Below are 17,066 nucleotides of genomic sequence, written 5' to 3' on the forward strand. Positions count from 1 at the left end.
AGACAAGAGGTTTGGATTTTACTGTCCTTTTATTGGAAAGGTGTAATGTGCCTGTCAAAACTGCGTAGCAACAGAGCTCTAAGAATGATGACGGTCATGGTGCGTCCTGCCGGGATACATCACTGAGCCTGTTCTGTGGAGGGGCAACAAGCTCCAAAATACCGACAGCTGTGATGGGCCGAGGGCAGCACGGGGAGAGCACAGAACTGCCCGAAGCCAGCTGGGAGCAGGTAAAGCAAAAGTGGGTGCGTAACAGTCCAAAGATAAAAGCGATCTTCTTTTCCTCCCCACAAGCTGCTGCTGAGGTTTATACTTCCAAGTCCCATTCCCCCAAGGGACCTAAGGGACTATGACTAAAGGACTAAGTGACTTGCTGAGCACTCACAACAACCTTTCCACGTGCCATCTGCATCGCAGTTCAGTATTTTTTGCCGATATTCTCCCTTCACCATTAACAGGAGACACACGCTCATTCAGTGCAGCCAGACAACAGGCCCAGTTTAACACCCAGAAGTCTGGGGGAAGAGAGCACGGAGGGAAAAGGAACCTAACACAACATCACACATGCTGCTGAGCAGAGCGAGGGTTTCAAAGGAACAGTTAGGACATTTACACATTTACATTTCTTGCACAATTTTTTCGTGGATATTTTTACCAAGGCAAAGGTGCTTTCTAGTACAGAGCAGGTAGCCCACCAAAACGTACCAAATTCAGCAGGTATCTGCTTTCGTCACCACTCATTTAAAAAGAACCCCCCACATTGTGAGGGCAGTAGTTAAGACAAAAGCAAGCCCAGCCTCTTCTGAAATACTCCAGAGCAGGTTCTGCCCATCACACACTGACAACCACTATTTCTTTCTGAGCAGCCTGGCTCTAAGCCAGGAAGTCAGCATTTTGAGAGCTGTTTCGCATGCAAGAAATCCAGCAGCAATGGCTGTGAGAGCTCTGTCCTTGGGCTGGACCCAAGCCACTTCCCATCGCAGTCCAGTGGCTAACATGAGAGTAAGAGGTCCTCCTTTCTTCTCCAGAGACCGCCTGGTGTTAGCACCTGGAGACTCGGGTGGGTTGTTCCCACTGTGTCAGCCACCTGCATCAAGAGGAGAAAAGCAGGATGATGCAGGCAAACAACATCACAGAGGTATTCCCTGGTGACAGGCTTCCTTTACTTTTATTCATTACAAGCTGTGCACTTACACCTTTGTGTTTCACAGATGAGACAGCTTTAGTAAGGTTCCTTCTTCCCCACTTACATTATGAGGATTGCTTCTTCTTTCTTCCTAGTGGCATTAAGCCATCACATCGCATGCATGTATGTGCCAAATACACTCACCTAGATTAAGAGCATGTGCAGTACTTGTGCACAAGACTAAAAACCCATTTCAGAGTCAGCAGTTGCTCCTCTGCCTCAAAAAGGAAACACCAGAGCCCAAACTATAAAATTAAGATGCACAGATTGCACCCTCACATTAACAGTCTTGCCATGACAAGCCCGTCTATGCAGGACACAAGGTTCCAATGAAGCCAGCAAGATTTTGGAGCACAGCCTCTGAGGAGCCTTTCAGAGCACCTTGCCTCCTTCCCCCCCTTTCTCCTCCCCAACTTCTGCTCCCTTTGCAAGGTGCAATTGTTCCATCCAGCCTCAGTGAGATCATCAGGAGTAAAAATCCTCCACAAACCGCTGGAGTTCTTGCTTTCAAGAGACATGAAAGAAACTTTGTTATATACAAGGAAGAAGCTGAGCAACAAGAGGTAACAATATCTCAACAAACAAACAGAAAAGTAAACAAAACAAAACACGACCTTTTATTTTTTTTTTGCAGACAGAACCACTTTGAGAACTGCCCAACAGCTACAGTAATAGACTTAGATTAAGTTAAATTGCATGACATCATTATTAAGCTGCTATTTCCCTTTTTGTTACTCTACCAGCTTCAACTCCCAGATTAACAAGTGAATTAATTTCCAACACCACCGCCCAGCACTTCAGCCCAAGAAATGATTTACCAGCCCCAGCCCATTTCAATATCTGTAAAGAAAGCTGCATGCGGTCCTCAGTAAGCAGTCTCCACACCCAGAGTGTGAAATGTAAAAGGATTTTCCCATCACACCTCCCAGCTAGTTAAGTGTTTATGAAACAACCCATTTGAAAGACACCAGGAGGCTCTCCTGTAGAAATTAAAGCCTACCTTTTAAAGGCAAGTGTGATCTTCTCTGTAATGCTAGTGCTCAACTCTAGGGAAACCGGCTTCTGATGCATCAGGCATCGAGTTCCCTGACATCTGTCAATTGGGAAAGAAATTTTTCAAATTCCATGTGTAGTATCATATAGGGAGAACAACGAGAAACCACTTTCTAGGTACATATGTGATACCAACACACAACTGTTCTCTGATCAAATCTGGCTTCAAAAAATTGTGCCAAGAATACACCTTTTCTTCCTCCAGTACAGTCTGCCAAACCTCAACTGGAAGCAAGGTTGCCAAAGTGGCAGCAGCCTAGGGAATTACACAGTTCCCACAGCATTTCAGTGTTACTGGGGAAGTAACTTCTAGGAGTGGCAAATATTTCCCTTCTTTCTCTCCCTGTGCCTGACTCCTACACTTTCTCCCTCCCTACTGCACTCCTCCCCTCCATGTATATAGCACAGTCAGAACAATTCTGCTCAAAACACGTGTTCTTCCTGTTTTTTCTTCAATTTTGGAAAATTGGGTTTACTTCTACCTCAATCCAGCCAGATGAAATTGCAACAATTCACACTGCCAGTAAAAAACATAGTATTTAGCTAACCTCAGAGAGAAAAGCAGAGCCCTATGTTTCATCTGTGACCCTTCTCCTTCCCCCCCAGCTCAAGGCCTCCGATGTTTCTACTTAGACACTTGAGAAACCAAGACAAGTTTTGCTTCTGTTAAGAGCCAGGCAGAAACCTTGTGGGTCACACTGTTCAGAAAATCCTGAACCAAAGAAAAACACAGCACCAAGAATTATTTTATTCCTTTTTTACCTGCTGTGAGGCCAGACTTGGGTTATGGAGATCAATAGCAGCAAGGTAGGGGACCCGTGACTCTGAAATTGTTTTATTTTCCTTTTTGGGATATCTGGGATGCCATGCTGCAAAATACAACCAATGCATACAGTGTTAAAGAAACCAGAGCTGACTGCTGTCATGCAGACTGCTTTCTGTCACTCATTTAGGATCAAGGTTTTACGTAGAGGACATTAAAGCTCATACCGTCCACTCCTCTCAGTTCAGGGAGAGGATTTAGTTCTGGCAAACGCACATCTGTCTTGGAGAACTCCCATTTTTTCTTGTTTGCCTGAAGGATGTTCTTGTCATTAGAAACCTGAAATGAAGTGAATTATAAGTGCCAGCTTGTGCAGAATATAAAAAACAAAGCTATTTTCAAGTTTCAAACTTAAAATTTATCAACACAGCTATGTTCTGCTGTAGTTGGAACTTGCACAGTAGTAAAATAAAAGAGTGTGCCCTATGTTTATACACTGAAAAACAACAGAATGGCCCCAACAGAATGAACAAACAAACAACCACCAACAACAAAACCAATGTTGATCATCTAAATGAGACTGCTTTCAAAGAGACAAAATACAATTGAGAATGGCTCAGATTAGTTCTCTGGAAACAGTCAGATATTCCTGCTAATATGGAAAAATATTATCTAGGTAGTGAGTGCAATGGAGAACTTTGTATTTCACTTGTTTTCATTAGCAACTTCACATGCATTTGTGACCTGACTAAATGATGAAAAAGTTCAATCAAAATCCTAAGCTCTGCTTCAGCAGTGCAGCACACACAAAGAGGTCCACTCTTTCTGTCCAGGCAAGATGTCATGGATATGTTCCATGGCACCAGGTATATAATCCAGGTATCCTGTGTTGGACCGCTCCCTTGCTTCCTTTAAAAAGTCCTCTAACACAAAATGTGTTTCATATAAGATAATACTAACAAAGAATAGCAAATGACACAACTGTTGGAAAAAAGGGCTGAAGAATACAGTATTTCTAGCTGAGAGTTATGGTGAAGGCTGCAACAGAAGGCATTCTTGACAATAAAGCACATACTTCAGAATTTTATTTTTTACTTAGTCAAGGGGGAAAGACACAACTTACCGATGTCAGGCTTACACTATAATGGCCTGCTGGAGAACGCTTCCTTTGCTTTAGAAATGGGTTCAAGTATTTTTTGCTCTTTTCATCAACTCTGTAATGAAAAATGACCTAAACTTTGTACTAACCAGGGTAATGTGGTAAATATAAATACAAACAAATGTAAGAAACCCACAACCACTGATATTAAACAGTAAGCAAAAAGGCTTAAAGGGATAACACTCTCCATGGACCCTGCTAACAAGAAAAGTTTCATCCAAAGGACTCAGAGAAAGGCCAGTATCACAGCAGCTGGTGAGCTGTTGCTGTGCAGCAGTGCTTTGCCAAATGCAGAAACACAGAGACCCCCTGGCTGCGTGGACCCTCACAGCTGCTTGAGATGAAGCCAGGCTTTCTAACCCATGTACAATCCTCCTCCCAAGAGCTGCTCCTAGCTGCATCCTGTCCCAAACCCCCTTCTCGCACTCCCACATCATCTCCTTCACCTCCCTCAGCACACTGCAGCTTCCCAGCAGCAGGGTCAATAGACACAAGCTTCTGCAGCTCTGTTCCCATACCTGTAGTTATGGTTTCCAGGCAGAGGCCCCATCCCAACCATAGTGGGAGAAATGTTCTGGTTGATGGGAGGAATAACTATGCCTGTGTTCTTGGCATAGTCCAAGCTGCTGCTGGAATCTTTTAGACTGGTTTGAGGGCCTATTTTAAATGGGTTGATTGCACTGTCATACAGGGAGCTGTGGTTGGAAGATCGCTCTGCTTTCTCTCCATCAGCTTTAGAGCACTTCACTTTGAACAGCTTTGCATCACTGCTCTTTGGGTCAATGTTGAAATCCTGTTTGGGAAGATAAGCATCATACTTCTTTTACAGTTATGTTTCAAAAGAAACTTAGAGCTGCGCATGCAGGAAAAAGTCAAAAGCCTAAACCCGCACAACTCTGCAAGGATCTGATGGAGACGGCATTGTTTTTAGTAGCGAGATAGAAAACGTGTTTGCCATTAAAATTGGAAGGAGGAAACTTGTCAGGGTTCCAGCACCCTCTGTAAATAAGTCACCTTGGAATGTAATCGGAAGTGATGGAGGAAGAACAGCCGTATCATGTGTCACTTCCAAAGAAATAAGAACCAAGCCCAATGTCACCTCAATGTCACTCTGAAGCCTCTAGTCCTTTGTATCTGATTGAAAGCAAAATATGCAGTTTTGGAGACAGGACTTTAACACAGGTAAACAGACGCATACAAATATGCTTTGCTCATCCAACATGACTTACACTTTCTGATTCTCCCTTCAGCTCTGTATTTGCCAGGAACTGCATCGCAATGCATTTCGCTGACAAGGGACTGACCAAATAGCCACCTGGAGACTGTCCAGCCAAGCACCAGAGCAACTCGTAGCAGCCAGTCAGCACCAAAGGCACAGAATTTCTACGCAACAGCCTGAAGGCTGTACTGTACCGAGTATCAGAGCTACAGGGGCACAGGACTGCTGTAATGCCTTGAACTGAATGACTAAGGCTTCAGCACTGTTTAGACTTGCAGTGACTTACAGAGGTGAGCTTCTCTGGCACATCAGTTATCTAGTCTTTTTTTTTAATGAAATGTAAAATTATGCTTATATCTTTGCTATGCAATTAAACTGCAGCACATACTTACTTATATAGTGATTTTAAAAGACAAAAAAAATACAGGTTTGGAAAATAAAGATCAACTAACCTGGACACCAAGCATCTTTCTTTCTTCTAAAGCATCATCTTTATCCTTTCTGCTGGTTTTTGATTTTTTTTGTAATTGATGGTCTCTGGCATCTTTCTGAATCTTTAGTTTAAGCTCCTGAGCAAATCTATATTACATATCACGTAAAGAGGAAGGGAGGGGGAGAGAAAAAGCTTCTGTTATTCTAAATATCATTAGTTAGTGCTCAGCCCAGGCTGTTGTTACAGCTATCCAAGTAATCAAACAAACCTTGTCTTTTTAAGTAACGAGAAGCCAACTGAATACAATTTATCCATTAAAATAAGTAAAGTGTTACACATGCACACTTTCCACATCACAGTAATAAAGGAGGTTGTATCCCAGTCTGGCATAGATGCGGACACTAAATAAATACACTGTCAGACAATACTACCCACTATCCAAAGGGCTGTGACACTGGGCACACACTGATGAATTAATGTTGTGACAAGGTAATGTGGTAAACATGCCACTGCACTGTGCTCCCATTCAACTGTTCTCCCATTTTTCAGGAAGGCTAAAACCAAACAAAACCAAAACACTCGGCAACCATCAGCTCTGCAAAATCAGCATGCGGTCTTCAAGCACAACCGCTTAATTTCCTTTTAATCTTGTCCTATTTTGAGCAAGAGGTGAACTGTTTACCTTTCAGCAAATCCATCCTCGTTAAAGAAATCGCACTGCAAGAGTTCAGCACAAGACGGTCTTTTGTCTGGGTCAATCTGCAAACACCTCTGTCAAACCAACGTAAACATTAGAAGGCAGATACTTCAGAAATGAAACAAAGGCATTAACATTTCCAAATGAAGTCAAGAAAAACAGCTGCAAAGCTCCCACTTCTGGGGTCTCTTATGCTGAGATAGGCCCAAGAGACATACACTTTTTGCCAGCTACATCCATTCTAATCACTAGGGCTCACAAAGACTGATTGCATAGGTAATACCTGCCACACAAACAGATCCCAGTAAAACTCTCTTGTTTTCAACTACATTTGCTTGGCCGAGGCTTTAGAAACCGTTTTGCTCACGAGGCATTTCAAGCACAACCAAGGGTTTTTTAGGTTATTTTAGTTACCCAGCATATCAATGCTCCAGTTTATCGCGTGAAGGAAGAAAAAAATCTTCAGGATCAGTTACAAGCTGTATGCTTCCTAGATCCCACAAAATAGACGCACAGCTCTGAGAGCAAGGAAAACGTAAGGAGCTGTGTATGATCCACAGAAGAGGTGCAAGGCACGCTACAAGCCTCCCTCAGAGGGCATGCAGTGATCCTTTTGGCTCTGGGATGACTGGCTCAGTCTCCCCCATCATGCAGGACAGCAGCTGAAGCATCTTTATGGTCCTCACTGACCTGCCAACCCAAGCAGTTCGTCGTTGCATGGGTAGTTGAAAGCAAGCCAGATTAACAAGTCCTTTTGGCAGGCTGTATTCAGTTCCCCAAGGCAAGGGACAAGTAAACAGAGAAACGTTTGTGCTAAACTCTAGACAGAACCTCTCCAAGGAACTTCCAAAATGATCAGTTACGTACCTTGGCTAAATTCAGCACTGCAGCAGAGAGCTTGGGGTATCGTCTGTCCAGAGATTCAACCTCCTTCACTTCAGGCAACCTCATGCCAGCAAAGTGGGGGTTTTTATAGAATAACTCTTGGTGTCTTAGAATTAAATTACCTGGAATCAAACAACCAAAGCAACCACATGGAAGAAATGCAGTCCTGCAGAATGTTCAAGAGGCCAAAATACTGGATCAGCATTAGAGGGCTACAATGTGGGTCACTCTCTTTCCGCTCATGCACCATGACTTGATGCCATCTGTACTCACAAGCTCCTAGCCCCCCTTCATAAAAGACACTAAGAAATCACGCTCTCAGAAACAGTTCAGCATACACCAAAGTCTCTTCCCACACTCTCTTCTCCCATCAGGACTTATTGAACCCCTTTGTTAGTGAGCAGGCACTAGCAGCCCGACAGGCTGTTCTCACCCAGGCACTTGGTGATATGGTAGAGCTGGTCAATGTCTGAATCTCCAGGGAACAGGGGCTCTCCTGTGAGCATTTCCGTGACCAGACAGCCAATAGCCCACACATCCACAGCCCTGCAAGAAAAACATCCCAGCTCAGCATGGCTTCATTCCTCTCTTGGAGCTAAAGGCTGAGCTGGGCCAGCACCCAGCAAGTCTTAAGCAGGTTATGAGCCCCAGGGGCAGCTTTGGCCCCATAAACAGCAAGATGGCTGTTTTCCAAGCTTACAAGTGCTCTGACGAATGCCAAGGATTCAGCTCCTGAAGCAGGCAAACACTAGAAGAAGCCTGACCAATCTGAAATCAATTTCCAAACCCCAACGCTTTAAACATTCTAGTGCAATGTAATACATAAGAAGATTTTTGCCCTTTGGAGACCACAAAAGTAAGCCCATTTTCTTTCTGCCAGGGCACTTACCAGAAATGAACGTTAGGGACATAAAGAGCTGGACAAACAGGCCTGTGAAAGGTAGTTTAACTTCTGACATGTTTTTGCAGCACTGGAGAACCAGGTAAGAAAAATCTCATTCCTTCCACCCCTTCCCTCCTGAAATGTCTGTCTCATATTGTCTAGAGGGCCTTCTCTGCCTCCCATCCAGCACTCCAGCTGTGCAGGGGGGAAGCAGCCTCCTCTGCTACTAGCTCTGGCAACCAACAAGTTCCTGCAGACAACAGACTAGGAACGTGGCTGGCTCAGTGTCTCCTTCTCCTCTCCTTCTGAGCCAGGAAAGCCTAACACTGGCAGTAGTTAGCTCCAGAGAGGAGGAGAAAAGAGAAAAGCTTCAGCATCTACAAGCGAGTAACCAGCATTCCTTTAACCTGTTTGCCAAGCAAGAGCCCCCTGCCTCCCCCCAGAACAGAGCACCCCGCAGTCCCGCAGCCCTTCTGTGGCCTCCCTGCCCGTCTCCTACCTGCCGTACTTGGTATCTCCCACCAGCAGCTCTGGGGCTCGGTACCATCGGGTTGCCACATAGTCCGTGTAAGCTTCCCCAGAAGCTGCCAATGTGCGAGCAAAACCAAAGTCACACAGTTTTACAACTCCCGACTGGGAGACTAGGATGTTCTCTGGCTTAATATCCCGATGTATTATCTGCACAGAGAAAAGCAAGTCAAGACAAATTATTTCCCCATGCTAAAATGACTGACCCACCAGAAACAGTAGCTTTATCACGTTCAGGTAAAAAATTACATTTCTGCAGGCATGGGAAATGCACAGTTTATTTTATCAAGCGCCAACTCAAGTGCACAGATGAACACAAAACCTCCAGGTTTTGTACAGAATTGTTAATTTTATGTACCTCTCTGCGTGTATTTAGCATAGCTATTTTACAGGCACAATTTATTATACTTTAAAGTCACAAGTTTAAAAGTTGTAAGTGTTGCATACCCTGCAGTTAAGCATGAAGAGTATTTTAGGAATACATGTGAGACAGCTTCTCCAAGCATAAGAAGAAATATATACATCATAGTTACAAGAACACCATTAAATTGGCAAACCTGTGTTACAAATCAGTCAAAAAGAAAAACCTAAAAATGTTGAAGGGAAAAAAAAAAAAAAAGCTTCTGAAAGAGAGACGATATCCCTCTGCCAGAGGAAAGTCAGTTTTCAGTGAGGTGACACCAGCATTTGAACCCTTTGGACCCCTGGAGCCTTCCTTTGAAGAACTGTCACAGGTCAGTCACAGACAGACTACTGGATTAGCTGATGTCAAGCTCTGACATTTAGTGCAAAACTCAGTCAGGCCCTTCTGCTCAACTTCCATCTTCCAGCCCAAGCTCTATTTCTCTAAGCTTTAATAAGTACCAAATATACATCTCTGTATCTATCCATTCAAAGTTAAGTGCAGAGTGCACTTCGCATGCGTACTTACGTTATGGCTGTGACAAAATGCTACTCCTCTTAAAATCTGAAATAAGTATTTCCGAACCCTGCTGTAGTCTAGTCCGTTTGGAAATGCCTCAAGATCATCAAGCACTGTGTGATCCACGAATTCAAATACCAGATACCACCGTTTCTTCTTTTTACACACTTCTAGCAGGTTCACGAGATTCTCATGCCTGAGTTGCTGTTATAAAACAGGAAATATTTTGTGAGAGCATGAAAACATTTAATGAGTAAACTAAGACCAGACACTTTTAACTACAGCCCAGCAGATACGTCACCCCAGAGTGCTCTTCCTGTCATAGCACCCACATTCATTTGTTCTTAAAATCAGCTCGCCGATATTTCAGACAGGTTTTATTTTGCCACTTTTTAAAGTAACTTGGAGGACTTCCACCACCCCCTCTATGCAAGATACCTGTATTTGGAACCCAGAAATAAATTAAAAAAAAACTGACTAAGGGCATTGCTTTTCGCTGCAAACAGCTCAAGGAGCAATAAACACAGCTTGTTGCTGTAACGTTGGGCTGTGTCTGAGACTCAAACTTATTTATGAGACATTCTCATACAGGTGGCCAAGTAACTCTACACTACCCTGCTAGCTCCCTCAAAGCAGAGTACAAGGTTCAACACCAGCTACTCCTTCCAGATAGGATTTAAAGCACACAAAGAATTGATGAAGACAGTTCTCAATGTTTTGTTTTAGAAAACTTTTTGCCCCTCTCAATAACCCAAAGCAGATTCATCTCTTTTCTCCCATATTTCCAATAAGTTTTACTTTTCTTCTCTTTCATTCCTTTCTCTAGGACTTCCTTTTAAAAATCGCTTAAATCCCCATTTCAAATAGTTCCCAAACCAGTTGCAGTACCTCTGTTCTACCTAGCTGCCAGTTCATCACCAACTACTTAACGTCTGTATCTTAATTTTTCTTATAAAACTGATCAAAGAATTTTCTTTTTGACTCCTACCATACCCAACGCACTTCTGTTGGCACTGCCAGCACATTTACAATAAGCAAGGTGACAGAATACAAGTACACCGAATGGATAAAGTTCAGCATTCTTACCTAAAACACTCCAGTTAACAATTAAACAGCTTTGATTAAACTGTCTCTAGTGGATTCTGAGTGAAAAGTGACAAGCCAAGGATTTGAAGATTTTTGTCCTTTATTTATTATTATGCAGAGGGGAAAGCTGCAGATCTCAGGGACCATGACCAAGGAAGAGGCAAAAGGACTAATTTCTGAAGATTTTGTAAAATGATGCTCAGTTAGAAATCGAGAGTGGGGGGCTGTTTTTTGTACCTTTTTGATTTGAATGCAGTACCTGAATTTGCTCGTTACGTGTTGAAACCTCCTGGCCCAGCATCCCTGCCTGGGTAGGACTGCGTGGCTGAAGATGGAGGACCTACGGGTGCAGGAGCTGGGCTGCTGTGCACGAGCACTGCCCTGAACGCTGAGCCAAATCTAGCCAGGCTCTGCCCTCCCTGGCCAGCATCCCCAGGTCAGTTTTTTCCAGCACCAAGACTTGGACTCTGGCAGCTGCAAGATGGAGTGCTGTCCTGTGGGCACTTCTCCGCAGTGTCATCGACATGACTGGAGGTAGGGCAAAATGTTACCAGGTTTGCCAGGGGCAAAAAAATAGCTGAGGGGCTAAGATCTGGCAAACACTTCTGATTTAAAAGACCAGTTAACGTAGGCTCAGTGGAGCAACTCAACATTAAGAGGGAGAGACTGTAGCTCCCATCCTGGGGCTCAGCAGTGACAGGTTCCTCTATGCCCTTTGTGGTCACATCCATGTCCACAGAGAGGGGTGCTGTGCTAGGGAGGACTGCTGCACAGATCATCAGCAGGTGAACTGCTTGTACAGATGCTGTCACACTCTTAATACTGCGTTTCAGAATCAAGTTTGAAGAAGCTGCAGCAATTCAATCCTCTCAGCTGTTTCCTCAAGCTCTTTTCTCCAGAATAATTTACTCCCTGCACAGGGGATCTGAACAGATTTTGCTGCTTTCAGTAAAGATTACATTTCTGCCCAAACACCAGAACAGAAACAAATAAATAAATAAAATAAAAGGTTCACAGGGAATGAGCAAGTGAAGAAACTACAAGATTAGATCTCTTGATATTTGTTCTCACTGTGAGAGGCCGTTTACTGAGCTATATATGGAAAAGTCCCCCTTGCTAAGTTCCCACTTACCCAGGAAAACAAGTTAATTTCCAACACACCTGGGAGGTGCTACGTGCTTTGACTCAGTAACTAAGCGAGGCGTGCCAGCAGACCAGGTACAATCCAGACTCATGCAAACTTGCTGTAAGCGTTTGAGGGACAATGCTTTGAGCTGCTGGCTGCATCTCAAGCTTCAGCAAGTACACTCCCATTAACTCTAAGTGCCTACAGCTCTTGCAGCAATGGCAGAGATGACTTTCTCCCCTCCTCAGCACAGGGACTTGAGTCTGGCAGACTTGGGAAGAGACTTGTGGAAGCCAAGTTGAGAGATGGCAGGCTGGCACACATCCCCACTTCCAGCACACCCCACATTCTGAGGAGAAGCCTAGATAAACCCTGACTCTAATCAGACTCTCATTTCTTCACCAAAAGAATTTCTTCAGCCACATCCCAACACTTAACACTTCCACGTGTGCCCTTGCACAGGGACAGACACTTTTCTGTACACACCCCTTTGAGACACACCAAGGTACCTAACACCTCTGGGGGGAGTAAGGCAGGGCAGCGCGCACTTTCACTGGAGCTCAGGGAAGAAGGAAAATGCTGCTACTGCTGCTGGAGGTTACAGTGGAGAATACAGGGCCTGAAGGTGGTGAAAAAAACAACTGGAACAGATGTGTATCCTGGCACTGCATCCCACCTGCATCCTTATCAGCCTACTCATGAAGGACCACAGCAGAAAAACCTTGCAGTGAAGCAGCTTAGGAACTTGCAAAAGCTTTCATATAAAGAACAAAGCCAGAACAGGGAGCAGGAAGACCACATGATGAAACACTGAAGAGCATGCAAACAAAAACCCCTTGTTTATCTAAAGCTCCTGGGTATTTTTCCAGAGTATCTACAGCCCATGGAGAACCCTTAATGAACTAACCCACACAATGAGACTACAGAGCTTGCCAGCACGTAACGCTGCTGATAAGAAGCCAACAGGCAGATGGACATTTATGTGAGGATAAAGAGTCCACAGTTGATAACAGACAAATCACACACTCAGGCAGCAAGAGCCACAATGCCAGCTGGCTTCAGCCTAGGGGCTACCCGTTGACCGATAAGGTTCAGGAGTTTGCTGCTTGCCCTCCTGCAGCCTCTTGCAGGCAGTTCAAGCCTGCCAGGAAAGTGCCATAAAAACCCCACCGTGTTCCTAGCAGCAGATTTCCATATCAGATAATGTTAGCACCCAGCCTGGCCAGGCTCACTGTCACACATCCAGGTCACCATTTACCTGCAGATTTTATAAGCTCAACATTTGCCTTGTTTTCAGCAAATCAGTGGCAGGAAGGTACTGTCTTTTGGTACCCAAGGCAGAGAGGACGCAATTATTTCCAGGAAGGCATATGGAGACCTTGGGGTCTCTTCGTTTTACCTTTACCTGCTGAATACTGGGCACATAAACAAGCTTCTGACCGAGTCGGGGCTAGCCAGAGGGAAAGGTTCAAGGGGTAAATGAATCCACCATGGCTTGGCTGCTCGTGGGAGCACGAGCAGGACCCGACCAAGCCTGGCTTTGTTGTTTGTGCTTTATAAGCTGATGTACAGTGGTGCCATGTACCCCTTCTAAAAAAGCCGTTGAAACTGACAGAGTGCCTTGAATTCACACCCACCCTCCAGCTTCCCTGGGTAAACACCACTCTTTACATTAGGGAGTCTCAAGAGGCATTTTTTCCCCACGTAGCCTCAATGGGAAGATCTCACCCACATCCGTCAGCTCTAACACCCGTAACACAAGGGGAGCCCTAATCGCAGGCACTCAGCCCGACAACGCTTCAACACCCGTCTCAGCATTCATTAATGAGGAATATACCCCCAAAGCTACCAAAAAGACGCCGGCGTGGTCTTTAAGACACAGCTTCGCCGCCCAGGGCTCCCCCCCGCTCACCTTCAGCAGCTTGATTTCCCTCACGGCGATCTTCCTCACCATCGCGTCATCCTCGCTCTCCAGGAACTTCTTGACGGCCACCACCCGCCCGCTCTCTTTGTGCCGGCACCTGGTCACCACCCCGTAGCTGCCTTTCCCGAGGAAGCCGAGGACCTGGTACTTCTCCATCTCCACCCCCCACCCCTTCCTTCACAACCCCCGGGCAGCGCTGGGGCTCCCCGCCCGGCGCCTCACGCTGCCCGCAGGGCACGGCCCGAAGGCCCAGCCGCACCGGGGCAACGGCAGCCACCTGCCGCAGCGCCCAACGGCCGCCAACGGCCGCCGCAACGGCCGCAGCCGCGGGCGCCCCCTCCCGTCCTTCTCCGCAATGTGTTTTTTTTTTTTTTTTTTTTTTTTTTTTTTTTTTTTTTTTTTTTCCTTCCCAAGCTTGTAGTGTGTTTACGGTGTGCCCGGATGAAAGGTGTCCTGAACAGACCTCCAGCACCTTGAAGCAAAGATAGGAAATGACAGTCTGTTCTTCTCTGCTTTTCAAGGTCTTCAAATCCTCGCTGAGGTCTTAGATACACTAATTTACCTCTTGGGAAAGCTAAGGCAACAACACAAAAAAGCAAAGACAGCAAGCCCTTCTCAGAGATAAACCATTTTAACTACTGGTCTCATCGAGAAAAGTAGCATTGTTTTCTGATGTGATTCAGAAGAGTACGTGACCCTGTCATGTCTTGCATTGAAAGTTAAGGTTCAGCTACATTATGATCCTTGAAACTGTCGTCTCCTTATCATTCCTAAAGAGTGTTTTTTTGATAAAAAATCAGCAGTAACAGCTTTTTTTATTTTTTATTATTTTTTTTTTTCCCCTCACAGTGTTTGAGCCTCTTGGGGTCACTTTTAATTTAAAGTTCCTGTCACATTTTCAGTAGAGGTACATGCAGCAGTTTGAAGAAGCTGCCTCAGAAAATCAGTACAACGACCACCATTCAATATGTTCACTAGTTCATTTTTAGAGAATATCCAATGTGTATCTATGTATGTTTTGCCTACTGCTTTTCTGGAGAACTTTTCCCTTCGTGGCAGTGACAATAGGGAACAACAGGATGCCAGAAGGGGGTGTCCCAAGAGCCTGCCAGGGGGTGACATGGAGTGATCTGTGTGTTCATGTACTTATATTTCCCCCATTCATGGTAGATAATTTACAGGTGCACGGAAGAGACTGCACTCCAGCAGGCAGCTTAAATGCTGCGTGACCTTGCTCTTTCAAGGGTTGTATGTTTCCCTCAAGCAGCGAAAGTTTCCAGTACTTTCAGTGGCAGTTCAGCCTGAGTCAAGGTGAGACACAGTAGCAAGCTGCTGCTTAAATACAACAGAGAGAATTTCCAGGTTGTCTTCGGGCAGACTTCGTGGCAGCAGAGGGGAAGAGTACCTTCCTTCACATGGGCGCCACCAAACATCCGAATTCTTCACCCATCTGTGCAAGCGTCCCAGGTAAAACCTGGTATCTGGACTGTCACAGATGTGTGAGGGGCTGTCTCCCATGTGGGGAGATAACCCAGGCGGGCAGAATGAGCCAGGTTAGACACAGAGCGTGAGGAACCTGAAGAGAGAAGCACATCCCAGTGAGGAAGGTCACCTGCAGCACCAGGGGGCAGTACTGGGAGGGAAGGGGAAAGCAGCACTGCAGCCCCTGCCGCTCTGCTCACTGCACATTTTAATTCTGCAACGTAAACCAGATGCCTCCTGTGCAGCCAGGTGGTGAGAAGGGCCCACACAGAGGTGACGCAGAGTGCTGTACGAAGAGGCAGGGTGCAGGACAGCAGCCAGCTGGGGAATTGAGCTCAGGGCCCGTGCTTCCAGTCTGGTCCAGTCACAGACGAACGGGTCTCAGTTGTAGCAAGGACGTCCTTTCCAGGAACATTTTTGGCCATCCTCTTTTCCAAGCACCCTGCTGGCTAGCGAGCTGTGCCTTTACTGAAGAGCTTCCAGAGAAGAGTAATTCTGCTGACCCAGAGCCAGAAGGCAGAGCTGCTGGGAGACCTGACCAGCTGGATGCCTTCCCCCGGTCCCCCCGGGCAAGATATTGAGTGCCCTCTGTTTAGCAAACCACTTAGCATTTGCCCCACACAAACCACAAATGATACCTTCTCACCTGAAGGGAATAAAAGCGTTTCACCTCTCTTCATGCAATGAGACTGTTACATTAAAAGCCTCTTCAATTTTAGACCTTGTGATTGATTTCTGTTGGCCCAACCGTCAGGTTCAGACCACGCTCAAAGCTATCATCTGCTTCAGCTACTGTTTCAGATCCACAGAGGACTCAACCCTTGCTGTTTCTCCAAAGAAAAAACACCTTGGGCTTAAACAAAAGTTTTGTCACGTTCTCTAACATCAGAGCAGCATCAAGTACCCTCTGAAGACTTGACTTTCGCTAAAATAAACCTCAAACTTTTCATCCTCCAATTTGTACTGTGTTGAAATGGTCTTTTTAAAAACAAGCAAACAAACCAAAACTGAAAACTTAAGGGTCCCAATCCTGGCTAAGGGTGCTGTCCTGACACCGACCTGTTTGCAAATAGCTTCTCTTTCAGACAGTGCTTCGGAGCAGGAGGCAGTGAAGCTTAAACAATAATCCCCCAGCAGCGTGCCCCGGTTTTGCAGCCTAACACACAGTTCAGGTTTCCCCAGGGATCGGGGACTGCCCACCAACACCCTCCCCACAAAAAGCTGCTCATTCTCTGCAGCTGCAGTCCTCCATGGCTCTCAGACAGCCTGAGCTCCTTTCTTTGTCCGCTGAGCTGGAACCGTTCTGTTATTGGGGGGACACTAAAAAACCTTACCCAGATAAGAACACCTCCCCCTGACCTGCCCCAAAAGCCTGCCTGGGGGTGAGATGGAGGAAGGTGGAACACCAGTGCAGCAGAACAAACCCAGCAGATACTGTCCTGCCAGCTGGACTTTACAAAGGCTGCTGTTTTGCTGCCCCATTTCCTCTAATTAAATGCATCGCGTTCATGTTCCTTTGGAAAGCTTCAGTATTATGTTTCTCTGACACTCCCTTCTCTATTCTTTTACTCCTTTCCAAAATGAAAATAAAAATAATAATTTAAAAAAAGGCAGACTCTGGGCTGAATCTGAGCAGTCATGCTTTGAATCTGAAGGTGCTCCCAACACCTTTTTTTCCTGTCTCAACCCCAAATATGGGTCCCTACGGATCTACACCCTG

General features: G+C 45.5%; 1 protein-coding gene across 1 annotated transcript; it reads right to left on the reverse strand.

Moving 5' to 3' along the window:
• Positions 1 to 10: 10 nt before the first annotated feature.
• On the reverse strand, positions 11 to 14,058 carry CDKL2 (cyclin dependent kinase like 2). Its single transcript, XM_032186846.1, has 13 exons — positions 13,853 to 14,058; positions 9,738 to 9,932; positions 8,778 to 8,956; positions 7,829 to 7,941; positions 7,378 to 7,517; positions 6,496 to 6,584; positions 5,833 to 5,959; positions 4,680 to 4,954; positions 4,126 to 4,216; positions 3,230 to 3,341; positions 3,002 to 3,108; positions 2,187 to 2,279; positions 11 to 1,087 (listed from the first exon to the last, which is right to left on the reverse strand). Exons 1-12 carry the CDS (start codon positions 14,018 to 14,020, stop codon positions 2,220 to 2,222), a joined length of 1,656 nt encoding a protein of 551 aa, XP_032042737.1. The 5' UTR covers positions 14,021 to 14,058; the 3' UTR covers positions 11 to 1,087; positions 2,187 to 2,219.
• Between the last annotated feature and the right edge of the window lie 3,008 nt (positions 14,059 to 17,066).

This window comes from Aythya fuligula, chromosome 4 (genome assembly GCF_009819795.1).
Source record: "Aythya fuligula isolate bAytFul2 chromosome 4, bAytFul2.pri, whole genome shotgun sequence".
Classification (NCBI taxonomy): domain Eukaryota; kingdom Metazoa; phylum Chordata; class Aves; order Anseriformes; family Anatidae; genus Aythya; species Aythya fuligula.